General features: G+C 48.4%; 1 protein-coding gene across 2 annotated transcripts in view; it reads right to left on the bottom strand.

The window, feature by feature from the left end:
- Window positions 1–48: 48 nt before the first annotated feature.
- The window catches only part of EZH1 (enhancer of zeste 1 polycomb repressive complex 2 subunit), a 31,565-nt gene continuing 17,632 nt past the window's right edge, over window positions 49–13,981 (bottom strand). For both annotated transcript variants that reach the window (XM_019981653.2, XM_070773520.1), the window contains exons 10-21: window positions 13,629–13,720; window positions 10,312–10,492; window positions 9,864–10,060; window positions 7,882–7,973; window positions 6,917–6,957; window positions 6,235–6,360; window positions 4,826–5,004; window positions 4,233–4,328; window positions 3,740–3,821; window positions 3,210–3,290; window positions 2,708–2,792; window positions 49–2,434 (exon numbers count right to left, since the gene is read on the bottom strand). In XM_019981653.2, the coding sequence (XP_019837212.1) occupies window positions 2,374–2,434; window positions 2,708–2,792; window positions 3,210–3,290; window positions 3,740–3,821; window positions 4,233–4,328; window positions 4,826–5,004; window positions 6,235–6,360; window positions 6,917–6,957; window positions 7,882–7,973; window positions 9,864–10,060; window positions 10,312–10,492; window positions 13,629–13,720 (1,313 nt within the window). In that variant the 3' untranslated portion in view covers window positions 49–2,373. The remainder of the gene's footprint in view (window positions 2,435–2,707; window positions 2,793–3,209; window positions 3,291–3,739; window positions 3,822–4,232; window positions 4,329–4,825; window positions 5,005–6,234; window positions 6,361–6,916; window positions 6,958–7,881; window positions 7,974–9,863; window positions 10,061–10,311; window positions 10,493–13,628; window positions 13,721–13,981) is intronic.

The raw sequence follows: 13,981 nt of genomic DNA on the forward strand, positions 1-13,981 counted from the left end.
AGGGTTCATCCCTGGACCCCAAAGCACACAGCACACAACTTGCCAAAATGGATTCTACCACTTTATTCAGATAAGAGGTCACAAGCCACAGGACTTTAAAGTGCGTGAAATTCACTGGCAACAGAGCCGCACATATACCAGCCTCCCCCATCATCCCCACCACCTCACTCCATCCATCATTACTTGTCTGGGGGGGGGGGAGGGGTTAAGACCCGTCATTTAAAGGTGGGGGAGATCAGGGGAGAGGATGGGAATGCTGGAGCAACAGCAGTAGGTAGTGGTCTGACACAGGGGAAAGAGGGGGTCAACCACAGTGATTCTGCACGCTGAGGGAAGGATAGGGTCAGTCTAGCCTTTCAAAGGCTGGATGTCAATTTTTCCCCATCTACTCCTCATAGCAAGCCCCAGACTGCATTTCAGACAGTCCTAACCCTCCTTCCTCTGTCTCTGGTTTTTCTCTGTGAGTAATTTGGAGCCCACAGTCCAGCTAGAGGGTGTCCCCTATACACAATGCATACAAACCACAGCAGATGTAGATTTCAGAAGCATGGCAGGGTCTGGCCCCGTCGGGTGGGAAGAGGCTTCTCTCAGGAACCGGCTGGGCGTGTGCTCAGTGCTGAGTGCCTGTGTGCCCACTAGTGTGGTGAGTGAGGGTATGTGAGTGAGTGTGTGTGTGTATGCGTGTGCACACGCATGTCCCACAGAAATCCCTAGGTGACAGTTTGGTCAGAGGGAACCCTACTCCTTGCTTCACAGGGACAGCCAATGGGGTTAGAGGAAGGGGGTGGTCAGCACAGACCAGGGAAGAGAGGCTCTGACTCCCCACAGAGAAGGGAGAAGCCGGCTCCCTTATCTAATACACCCTAGGCTAGTCTATACCTGCCCGTTTCTCTTTCTCTAGCACAAAGCTCCTTATTCGCTGCAGCTCAGCAGCAGCCATAGACACAGGGGCGGTCCTTAGGGCTGGTGCCATTCTCATTCAATTCTGCTGTTTCAAGGCAGTTCCTTCTGCCTCCACCAGGACATGAGATAGAACTGGAGAGAATCTTCCACCACCTCCTCCCCGCTCCCTCAGGAAAGAGATTTGGGCAGGGACCCCCGAGACCTTAGCTCAAACTCCACCTCAATCTCCAGACCTTCTAAAGGAAATAAAGTGCTTCCATGAATCCCAGAGAGAATGTCACTATGAACTGGCACAGGTGGCCGGCCTGCTTCTTCTCAACATTTAAATACCCTCTGCCAGTCTGCCTGTGTGGTGCCATCCTAAACACATGGAACCTGGGAGCTCCTCGCCCACCTCCAAACACAGAGTGTCAACTCATCCTTTCCAACAGCAGGGATTCCAGGCAGGAAAGTGATCCACCAACAACCTTCCACTTCTCTAGTCCAGGCCTGCACCCCACTACCCGGAAGATGGGAGCAAAAGCGGCCCCATATTCCCAGCCTCTAAGGGAAACAAAAGGCCTGAAAACAGCTACATCTGCAGGGAACAAGAGCGTCATACCCAGGTTGCGCCACCCCTCCAGTTCTTCAGCAGCAGTGAAATGCCCAACTGTTGTTGCCAAATCAGAACTTTGGAAGGGGTCGACAGGGCACTGGTATCTGCTCCCAGGAATCTGAAAACATACCCATTCGTCTCCAGAGTACACACAGAGGGTGCCCCAAAGCCTGCTGGGCCCCAAGCTTAGCAGTTTATTATTGTCATCAGGCTGGTTCTCACTGTCTGCAGAAGGATGGATGGCACTCAGCTTTCTTTCTCCCAGCCTTGAAGAGCTTTTCTTAGAACCCACACTCTTTCAGTTTGAAGCATGTCAGGGGGAAAGAGGTAGTAGTCAGGTGCCCCATCTCCCCTCTGAATTCAGTCTGCTCTGCCCGCCAGGCTCATTTTTAACCCTGACCACTCATAGGCTCCGGGTACCAAATTTCACTGAACCTGTCCTCTCCTGGTCTCAGGACCACAGAGAGATCTGCTGGTGATCCAACTACAGGAAGGATCCTTGACTTGGAAAGTTAGGCTAATGCTTGTTAGGAACCGTCCAAGGTGACTCCTGAGGCCCACAGCCTGGGGAGCCATTAAGAACTCAAGCAAACGTCACCCGCCCCCAGCCTGTACTCTCTTCCTCCAAGGCCTGAGACGCAGTCTCCCACTGGTGCAACTCTCTCTCCTGGGGGCCCAAGCCCTAGCCCCCTGTCTCCCCTCTCGCTGAGACAGTTCTGTCCCCGCTGGACACAGGTGAGGCCTCACTACAGAGGGAGCGGGTGGGGGTTTCTCGGTGTAGGAGACACATAGTGCAGGAAACTCGAGCAGCAGTGGTGTGTGCATGAAAGCAGGACAGGGCCGCGACCATAGCGCTGGAGAGGGGCCCACGAGGCCTAAAGGACATCCGTCTCCCGCTCGATCCCCACGTACTTGAGGGCATCAGCTTGGCTGTACCTGTCCCAGGGCAGGAGGAGGAACCAGGTCACTACAGAGGCCTTTGTGATTGAAGAGATGAAGCCCCTCCCATTTCACTTCCCCTCCCCATCCCATACAAGGCTCGTGCTTCAGAGGCGAGGCACCAGAGAGCACCACAGAGAAAAAGCCTTGGTCACCATGAAACCTCCCCCTTCACCCGTGTCACTCACCCTCAGTCCCCCAGATAAATTTCAACAGCCACCCCCTCTGCCCTTTGGGCCACCTCCCTAGGACTATTCCTGGCTGCCTCACCTGTAATCAAAGAAGAGCTCTTCGCCAGCTTGAATTGCCCTCTTGGCAAAGATCCCAATTCGATGATCCCCATTCACCATGACCACTGAAATAGGATAAACCCAGGGCTAGATTCCCAGTCACTTCAAGTCAATGATCAGCAGTGAGTCTGGGCCGATTTTCTCCAAATTCCCAGTGAAAACACACATGAAGAGGAATCAGAAAGTCATCAATGAAGGTAGAAGTCTCTATGTTTTAGATCTGTTATTTTGGCTAGTGACACAGGGAAAGAATTATCTTCAAAAGAGTCACGTTAGGAAAAAAGGTTTATAATGTATTCAGTCAGAAAAGCAGATTAAAAAACCAAGACAGAAAGGCTCAAAATGATATTAGACATTAATCATGATTATCTTTGGACAAAGAAATAATTCAGTTATTAAAAAAAAACTGAACTAATGGATAGAAATCATAGTAAATGAAGCATCCATCATCTACCCCACCTCCCAAGTTACTGGGAACTCACCTTTGGCATAACAGTTGGGGTTCACCGAATGGTTTGCAAATCGAATTTTGTTTCCTTTCCGGGTAGCATCCACTACAAAATCTATAAAGGAAACCAGGGGGACTATGAGCTTACCAGGCAACTCTACATCTTCCTGAGCCCGAATCTGAAGTCAACTAAACTGGAACAATACAATGCAGGGGAAACCCTGAGTCCCAGCACACTAACTGGAGCTAGAAACAGCCCCTCATGGAAGCACTCCCTGCGGGTTCCCTTCCTCTTTCGGGAATCACAGACCTCCCCTCCCACCTACTGGGAAGGAGATTTCTGACGTATAAGTGCTCAGGGCTCTGAAACAAACACAACCCGGAAATGGAGGTTCTCCCAGAGCAAGCAAACTGTGGCTCCTGGAGTCTCTGAGTTCAGTCTTACCACTGTGCTCTAAGCATCGGCTGGAAGACTCAGGGCTGGTCTGAACCTGAACGATACCAGGGGAGTCTGGTAGGAAGACCTGCCTGAGACCACATGGGGATGAAAGAGAGACTCCCTACCGTTATTGAGGTTGAAGAGGAAGCTGGACATGTACTTGTCATAGACCTTCCCTCGTCGATCGGCCTCATCCTGAGAGATGAGCTGTAGAGACAGACAAGGAACAGATAGTGGGGATGTAGCTGCCTGCTCAGGGCATGGCACTCTGCCTCTAGAAAGGGCCAGGAAGGGGCTTATGGAGGACGACAAGAACAGTAGTCAGAGGGGGAGCTCAGCTAGTTTCATCCCAATCCCTGCACAGGCTAACCAACACTGAGACAGACCAGAGTCCCCCGCCTGCCTGGCCCCCTTGTGTAGCCTGAGTTGCCAGAAAGTCGAAGAAAGAGTGGTTTGTTTCAGGATTGCAAACAGTTCTGTGGGATCCCCCGAGAGGCCACATGAGAACTTGGCTGAGTTATTTAGAGATTAGTTCACAGAAGTCTGGCCCACAGAAAATCAGAGTTTCTCATCAGTATCTCTCCATATAAGAATGTGGGCCAAACCGATAGCACTCACCTCACCACAGTATTCAGAAATGAATTCATTCTTCTGCACAGACTCCTTAATGAAGGTGCCCCATCCGGCCACATCTGAGGGGGCCAGCAGCAGGTGCTGGGGAACAGGGAGTCAAACCTCAGATTACAGGGCGTGTGCGAGCCGGGGGCGGGGGGAATGTGTGCTGGGCGTGCACGTGGGCTGCGGGGAGCAGGGTGGAAAGAACTAGCAACTGTAAGAGGATCTGAAAACAGAAAAAGGTCTAAGCCATTGTGTTCTGGTGGGAGGTGATGAAGAGAGACATGACACCTCTTCCTCCAGCCTAGGAAATCTCCTACACCTGACCCTGCGGAACTCACTGCAAGTGTCCACAGAAAACAGACACTGTCAATGACATGGCCTCTTCTCTGCTCCTCTCAGTCTGGCCAAGTCAGGGGATTACTTCTCTAATCCCTCAAGGGGACCAAAGGTTTGATGAACTCAGGAAATGTGTGTCTGTCAGGAATCACCAACACTGGTGTACAAACCACCTAAGGAACCAGTAGACAGAGGCTGCTCAGATCTTCAGTCCTTCCCACCTGACCTGGCCTGGAGTCCTGGGAAAAAGCCCTCACCTTTTTGAGGCCACGTTGAATGCTGCAGTTCTTACAGGAAACCACCTTGCAGTCCCAGTGCTCCGAGGCCCCACAGGTGAGGCACAGGTCAGGGTCACACTCGCGCACCGCCAGGTAGCACGGGCACTGCTTGGTATTGCACTGGGTCTTACAGCGACAGCCGGGAAAGCGATTCTGACCTGCGCAGGATGACAGGGAACGTCAGGGAGAGAAGCAGGCTGATGCTGGGGCTCCGGTTTGACTCAAGAGACAGTGGGGAAGTCAGTGTTATGGGTTCAAGGATATTTGGCAAATAACAGAGAAACTGCCTTCCCAATAATCACATGTTGTTGTTATTATTTAGTGGCTCAGTCATGTCCAACTCTTTGCGACCCCATGGACTGTGGCCTGCCAGGCTCCTCTGTCCATGGGATTTCCCAAGCAAGAATACTGGAGTGGGTTACCATCTCCATTTCCAGGGTATCTTCCCAACCCAGGGATCGAACCTGCATGTCCTGCACTGGCAGGCGAATTCTTTATCTGGGTAGTCCCAATAATCACAGACTCAAGTGTTTTTCAGAGAAAACGGAGCACCTCCCAGCATTCACGTCTGAGTCAGAAAAGCAGGTTTGATTCTGGAGAAGTGTTTTCTAGAGAATCCCTAACAATGCTCTCCCCTTACCACCTCCACTTTGTTGGGAGAATTTGGAAGGGAGGTGAACAGTGCTCCAGAGAAGAAGAAATCAGTGCTTTTCACTGGTAAATCCTCACCATCAAAACAAGAATCATTTTGAGAACATAATGCATCCGTTCTATGCTATCGTCCTCCACCCACTGCCCTCCCAGCACAATCACCCACCCCTCTATTGTGGTTAAGATTGCTATCTTGTGTTACAAAGTACTTCCAGCACAACTGCCTGGGTACCCAGGTCTGCAAGCTCTGGGGGCTGCCACCCAACTGCTCAGCCTCAGTGGGGGCGGGCAGGCAAGGGTAAGAAGTGAGAGAAAAGCACGCTTGAGTCTCTGTCCCACCCTCTGCTGACATCCAGATCGACCTGAGGCTAAAACTCCAGATAGGAGACTAAAACAGACACACACAGAGCTATAACCCGTATACGTTGTAAAACAACATCCTGGAAAGGGAGGCTGTATTTACACCTTAAGGTAAAAGATTCTCACATTTCTTAATGCTGCCCTAGAAGGTGAAGCTGGAAAAGCAGCTTATTTCAGTGTAACTGTGGCTTTTAGAATCATAACCTCAGGATTTTTAAAAAAATGACTTCCCCTGATCTTAAAGATCTTGTTTCCTCTGTAGAATGCTTTAAGTGCCACACAGAGGGTATCGGAAGGCCTGTAAGCAGAGAAGGGTGCGAGGGGAGGGAAACCTGGGCTGCTTAGGTTGACAACTATGGCCAACAGAGAACTCTTACAGTCGGGGTTGCACTGGCAGAACTTCTCACAGAAATTCTGAGTCATGATGCAGGGGCACGTGCTGTCACAGGGGCGGTCCGGGTGGTCGCAGGGCTGGTAGTTGTACACCTGGGTGGAGGAGTTATCTAAGAGAGAAAAGAACACACTACTGTGGCCACTGGTTCTGACCAACCTGGACATGCATTTAGTACCTGACGTGAGAAGCAATCACAGGGGTGGTGGTCCATAAGCTACAGTGGAGTGATCTGCTTTGTAGGGAGAGTGTGGAAATGGTGTGATTACAGGGCAGTTATTTTAAACACTAAATGAGGGGACTTCCCTGCTGGTCCAGGGGTTAAGACTGCTTCCATGGCAGGGGGTCTGAGTTCAATCTCTGGTCGAGGAACTAGGATCCCACATGCCACTTGGCCAAAAAAATTAAACAAATACCGCCCCAGAACACTAAATGAAGCCTGGAACCCTGTATATGGCTCACGATGAAAGTCAGAGACCACAGGCCTGTGACTGTATCTCCTGAGAGGTCTTCTCAGCTGCAGCGAGGAGCTGAGCTGTCACCAGCTGTTGCAGGGGGGACCTGCAACGTGCGGAAGCCATGCAGGGTCAATAAGTGCAGCCACAGGTGGGGCAGGGGAAGGGCGGCCACAGGCTGCAACCTGAGCGCAGCGCCCCAGTGGAACTTACCTTTCTTCAGCTGAATTTTCCGGCAGTGTGCAGCCCACAACCTGCAAGAGATGGTACAGCTCAGGGTTGTGGCCCTGGGGAACTCTGCAGATTTGGGTAAATGATAGCATGACCTCCTTTGGGGGACTGCGATCTGATCACTGGGATCCTCCCCAAATCCCTTCACAACAGGCCTGGATGCCGGTGCACAGAAGCTGGAGCCCACTTTACCTGCAGCTGGCCTCTGGCTCAAGATTTAAACAAAAACAACACATCCCACCCATAAACAAACATACATAAAAAAAACCAAAAACAGATGCAAGACCAGACCAAACCCTCTACATCTATTAAAATGCTACTGTTTCTCCATTTCTCCTCTCCCCTGCCCTCCCTCTCTTTGAGGAGGTGGAGATGTGGGGGCATTTCAGGATGGGGAGGTGGGAAGACTTTTCAGAAATCTGCTCTGAGTGAAGGAATTGAAAGGGAGATGCCACAGGGATTTCCTTCTATATCTGGAACCAGTGTCAGTTTTTTAGGGAACAAAGCCAGATGGAGTGTTGGATGCAAAAAAAAAAAAAACTTCCAACCCTAAGCAAAGGTTAGCTAGAAGACAGTGTTATTATGCAACTTAGAGATACAAGTGCCAAAAACAGAACAACAAAACTCTGGTCAGAGTTGAGAAGTGAGTGCAGTGGTAATAACAACCCAGTGAGAAGAAATGGCCTCAGGGTGGAGCCATGAGGCCAGTTTACATCCTGCTGGCCGGGAGCTTAAAAATCAATTATTTCATGGTCCACAGCACTGCGGGACAAGGGAAGGGCTGATTCAAGGCACAGATTGCAGGGAGCACTGAGGAGACTGGCCCTCCACTGAGTGATGCTGAACTGCTGGGCAGTGGCTGCAAAGGGAGGCAGCAGCGAAGCCCTAGGGCAGGTCAGGGCACAGGGAACAGTCTGGCCACAGAAAGCCTTCGGTCCAACCCTTGCCTGTGCTTTCTCTTCTTCTTCTGCGAGGGGTTCATAAGCTCATCTGTGGGCAGCTTCAGGATAAGTGACTCTTTGACTGCAAACTGGAAGACCTGGAAGAGAAATCCAACAGAACCTGTCACTTCTTGAGCTGAGGAGTCAGATAAGTGACCTAGGCAGGTTTCTGGAGAGCTTGTGGGCAGATGACTGAGCATCTTTAGCAGGCATAGACAGAGCAGCACGGGGACACAGGGTTGCTGTTTCTGAAGGTCTTTGTCTTTGGTTGTGTTTTTGGTTTTGGTTTGGTTCGGTTTTTGGCCATGCCATGTGGTGTGCAGGACCTTAGTTCCCTGTTCCCTGACGAGGGATTGAACCCATGCCCCTGGCATTGGGAGCAAGGAGTCTTAACCACTGGATCACCAGGGAAGTCCCTGAAGTTGATTCTTAAATGTTTATCCTGACTGAGCACAGGTAGTTTTCCTGGTCAGTCTCTTTCATCTACTGCTCTGCCTTTCAAGCCCAGAGGGAGTCAATTCTTACCAAGAGCATCTGCTTCTTATTAGGAAGGGCAGTGTTGTATATCTTGTGTAACTGAGTCTGATGTGACCTGAGGTACCACCCGGCTAAGCACTAGCTCCCTCTGTTGGCATAAAGATGTTAGAGCCTTGACTATTTTAGTAGGACAGCATTTCAGGAAGGCCTGGTCCCTTTTAACATGCTGTTTCCCTTAGAACATTTGTTTTTTAGCTTTTTCTTTTCAGTTACAGGCCTTCTCCCAGTTCCATGAAAACTGTGAATCTTATTTTCAGGAAAATAACACACAAAAATTGCTTTGTACACAGTTTGCAGGCTTTTAGGTAAAAAACCTGTGCCTTGGGGAGATAGGTATGAGATCCAAAAAGAAAGGAATAGGGGACACAGTTTTTCAAGGCATGAGCCCGCTGTGTCTCCTTTTGCCTGGCACAGCAATAAAGCTATTCATTTCTACTTCCTCCAAAAAGGCCTCTCATGCCTTCTGAGATGGCTCACACTCCATCTATGGAGTGTTTTCCCCTTGAGTAAACCTTCTTTCACTTAAAAAGAAAAGAAAGCAAAGGGCACTTCAGCTCATGGTTCTACTACTTGTTCTAAGTAGAGAGTACATGAAGAAAAGATTGCAGAGACTCTTCTGGAAAGTGGGGAGCTAAGTGAGGAGGGCTCAAGCTCTGGTGTTCCTGTTTGGACCAGTTGGCCCCAATACCTGACTCCCTATCCCTGTGCTTCAGTCTGTCTGCTCCCTGTAGGCTTCTCCCACCTTCAGAACATCAGAAGCTGCTATCAAATGGCGATTCTAGTGATGATGTGAGTGAGATGCACACGGTCCAGACACAGCCATTAGGGGTGGTAATTAGGAAATCTAATGATAGAACATTTGAAGAATAAAGCAGCTGAGAAGACTGATTGGGGGGACGGTGGCAGCTGTAGCCACAGAAGCAGGAGCAGGGGTGTGAGATAAGAAGATCCCCAGAAGGACCCAGGAGTGCCTTCCAGGAAATGGGTCCACATTTAGAAAGAAACGGAGAAGAAAATAGCCACCCACTCCAGTATCCTTGCCTGGAGAATCCCGTGGACAGAGGAGCCTGTTGGGCTGCTGTCCATAGGGTTGCAGAGTCGGACACGACTGAAGCAACTCAGCATGTATGCATGCATTAGAAAGAAAGGCAAGAACACCTCTGCCTCCACCAAAAAAAAGAAAAAACCTGAGAGAGGGTAGAAACATCCAGAAGAGTTAGATAGTGGCTAGAGACAGAAATACGAATTCAGCAAGGACAGCAGATCCTAAGTATTGCTAGGCCTGGCATTTGCAGAAAGCCCTCCAAGTTTGGGGAATCCACCTCCTGGTCCAGAAGCACATGCTCACGAAGGACTGAACCTAAGACAGCTTCTATCCAGACAGGCAGCCTTACAAAGTGACCAAAGGGCTCCCAGGGCAAGGACTTGTTCCCGTCCCCTTCAGACAGTACCTGCTTGCATGTCTTAGTCCCCAGAAGTCTGGCTATTGAACAGAAGTTGTTGAAGTAGGTGCCATGAAAGACTCGAAAAAGAGATTCTTCAGCCCCAGTCCACTCCACAGGTTCTGAGGGTGCTTCCACGACACAGAGCTGAGGTGGGGCTGGACTCGCCTTCTGTTTCGTGGGCGTCTGACAGCGAGAGTTTGCCTCTAAGAGAGAAAGGAATGAGAGAAACACAAGAAGCTGTGCAGCTGGCCTCAGTGGTTTGCTACAAGCTCAGCACTTTATTCTACACCAAAAGGTAGAAGAGTTAGGAACAAAAATATTCCCTGTCTCTACTGCTTACAGGTGAACCTGTGGAAAGAATGAACAATTAAAAAAGGTAGTAATGTTAACCGTTATGGCATGATCCTGGGTTTACCTTGTGTAGCAAGAAGAGATCATTTTCTGCTCACTGTACCTGAAGAACTGGAGGCCCAGTCATTGCCAGTGTCCCTGTCGCTGTCCCCTTCTTTGGTCTCAGCCACAGCAGAGGCTGAAGTGTTGGAGCAGGAAGCATTGACCACGTGGTGCCTTCGCCGGCGACGCCCGGAGCACTTGGAGCGGGGGTTGTGCAGCATGGCGTACTCCTTTGCTCCTTCCTGCAGAGGCCATGTTACAGTTAGGAAACAGAAACAGGCCACCATATTGGTCCCATCATCACAAATCATCTTCAATATCTGTGCTAACTTGCACCTTGACACTTATTTTTTTCCTCTGTACCATACATGACCATGTGATAGCTTCTTAACAAACATCTTAAAGCTTACACACTTGTATCTCTTGACAAAGAGCTGCCCTATAATATAATCTTTATAAAGATATAATCTTTATATATTATGCACAAATGTTTCTATGCATCTTTGACTATCCAGTGAGTCGTTATCTTATACTCATTTGCTCACAAGCTGACTGGAATTTGAGAATACATTCTCCTGTAGATGAGAAAATGAGGGATGTGCTGACAGCATGCAGCTAATTATTCCAGAGCAGGTACAAGAATCAGGGCCCTTCATCCCCAGGCCTCACTGTTCTTTATGTTTTACCACAATTGTCTCTGTTTCAGTAAGAAAATATATAATCCTTAAATTTGTATAATATTACCACTCAATTCGTCATGTATGGATGTGAGAGTTGGACTGTGAAGAAAGCTGAGTGCCGAAGAATTGATGCTTTTGAACTGTGGTGTTGGAGAAGACTCTTGAGAGTCCCCTGGACTGCAAAGAGATCCAACCAGTCCATACTAAAGATCAGCCCTGGGTGTTCATTGGAAGGATTGATGCTGAAGCTGAAACTGCAATACTTTGGCCACCTCATGTGAAGAGTTGACTCACTGGAAAAGACCCTGATGCTTGGAGGGATTGGGGGCAGGAGAAGGGGACGACAGAGAATGAGATGGCCGGATGGCATCACCAACTCGATGGACATGAGTTTGAGTGAACTCCGGGAGTTGGTGATGGACAGGGAGGCCTGGCGTGCTGTGATTCATGGGGTCGCAAAGAGTTGGACATGACTGAGTGACTGAACTGAACCACTTAATTTAGGAAATTCCCTCAAGTCAGTATTTTAAACTAGGATGAATATTTTATTACTTTATTACTTTATAGCTATCTTTTTTTTTAAAGACCAGATAATTACTTAGCTGGATCATCTATCTTCTCGCTAGACTTAGTTTCCAAAGATTTTGAGCTGTTTCTGGAAACTAAATCTGTAAGTAAAGGATAAAGGTTTACCATTATTAAGGATATTCAGAATAATATACTGTAGGCTCTCAAAGAAATTCCAAGAGAGAAGTTTTTATTTTAACTGAATCTGATACTACGTGTCTATGCTCAATGTGACCTATACAGGATTCCAGGATGACTACTCTGGGGAGGGCAATGCCCTTTTTATTGTTTTAATTTTCATGTATCGATTTACTTTTGGCTGTGCTGAGGTCTTCACTGCTGTGCGGGCTTTCTCTAGCTGTGGTGAGCAGGGGCTACTCTCTAGTTGTGGTGCACAGGCTTCTCATCACGGGGGCTTCTCATGCTGCAGATGACAAGACGCAGGGCATGAGGGCTTAGGCAGCTGCAGCATGTGGGCTCTGTAGTTCTGGCTCCCAGGCTCAAGAGTAGCAGAGCATGGGCTGAGTTGCTCCTTGGCACGTGGGATCTTCCTGGATCAGAGATTGAATCTGTGTCTCCTGCACTGGCAGGCAGATTCTTTACCACCGAACCACCAGGGAAGCCCCGGCAATGCCCTTTTGAGTTATATAAAAAGCATGAACTGTGGAGTTAGACCAGAGCTTCAATTTCATCATTGCCACACCACTGACATAGTAACAAACTTTAGGCAAAATATGTAACTTTTATAACCTATACTTTATCCACCTCAGGATGTTGTTATAAACATGAAAATAAGATCATATATGTTAAGGGTTAGCACAGTACTTTGACACATAGGAAGGAATTAATATATATTATGGAAAAAATAAATCAGATAAAGTCTATTTTTTGTTTGTTTAAATGGAACTTTTTGGGCATTCAGTTCTATGCATTTTAAATATTTATGTTTATTTGTTTTGGCTGTGCCACATCTTAGTTGCAGCGTATGAACTCTTAGTTGCAGTATATGTGATCTAGTTCCCTGATCAGGGATCAAATCTGGGTCCCCTGGATTGGGAACACAGAGTCTTAACCACTGGACCACCAGGAAAGCGCTATTTATTTTTTTGCTATTACCATGTGGCACATTTTCCAGATTTTCACCCAATGGCACTCTCTATCATCTTTCCTTCTATTATCCCACTAAAGATAGTTCCAGAACCACCTGGCTGTATAATCTCATTTTAATTGGTAGCAGAAATTTTATCAAGGTATTTTATTCTTTACCTAAGTTCACCCTATCGTGTGAAAGTAGCTCAGTTGTGTCCGACTCTTTGCGATCCCATGGACTATACAGTTCATGGAATTCTCCAGCCAGAATACTGCAGTGGGTAGCTGTCCCCTTCTCCAGGGGATTTTCCCAACTCAGGGATCGAACCCAGGTCTCTCACATGGCAGGGAGCTGAGCCACCAAGGAAGCCCAAGAATACTGGAGTGGGTAGCCTATTATTGCTTTTTCAGCGGATCTACCAGACCCAGGAATCAAACCGGGGTCTTCTGCATTACAAGTGGATTCTTTAGCAGCTGAGCTGCCAGGGAAGCCCCACCCTATTGTGTAGAAAGCAAAACTATGTCTTTGACAAGTCCAACTCAACCTATTCCCTTCTAGCTCTCAGTGGGCTGCCTCCCCACATAAATGCAGAATGCACACTGCTACATGAGGTCTGTCCGCCAGCAAGGGTCCATCTGGCTGATTACCTCACATAAGATATGAGCACCTTCATGTGTTGTTCCTCCTACATTTATATGCAGTTAAAGGGAGACAGCAAAGATAGTGTCTCGTGCACACACATACAGCTCCAAGTCAAACAAAGCAGTTTCAGACTCTGAAATCTGAGTAGACGATGTTTAGAGCAAAAAAGCCTTCAATGTTCTTCACACCTCGCTCCATGAAACTAACTTCACAGTGCTACTGCTGCAAAATCAGGGCGCTCCTTACAAGCAGAAGTCATGTCTCATCTACACTTTGTGACCCTCAGGGTGTTATATACCAGCCCAAGTGGTTTGTGTTCTCTGGGGCAGGAAGCCCAAGGACCATTTCCTGCTCAGATTTCCACCAATTTCAACCATGGCAGAAGAATTTAAAACGTACCAGCAGAAGGAAGCAGTCTGTGCCACACGGTTCTGGCTCAATCTTGATTTCTTTGTTCTTGCGTTTATACACATTAGGGGTGGCATGGAAAGCTGGAAAACACAAAACTGTCCTGTTTGCAATGGCTCATCTGCTAGACAGGAGGAGGAGGAACAAATCTGAATTAGGGAGCCACTGGAGGAGAATTTAGATGTAAACAGCTATCATCAAGGTGAATCAAGCGGAATCATTTCTGACATCAACACAATTCTTCCAAAGCTAGAGGAAACTCGGGACAACTGTGTTGCTGGTTAATCTGTCCTCACCGTGTGAAGCACACCACACTGTAACTACACAAGAGGAAAGAGAACTGG

This window comes from Bos indicus, chromosome 19, assembly GCF_029378745.1.
Source record: "Bos indicus isolate NIAB-ARS_2022 breed Sahiwal x Tharparkar chromosome 19, NIAB-ARS_B.indTharparkar_mat_pri_1.0, whole genome shotgun sequence".
NCBI lineage: Eukaryota > Metazoa > Chordata > Mammalia > Artiodactyla > Bovidae > Bos > Bos indicus.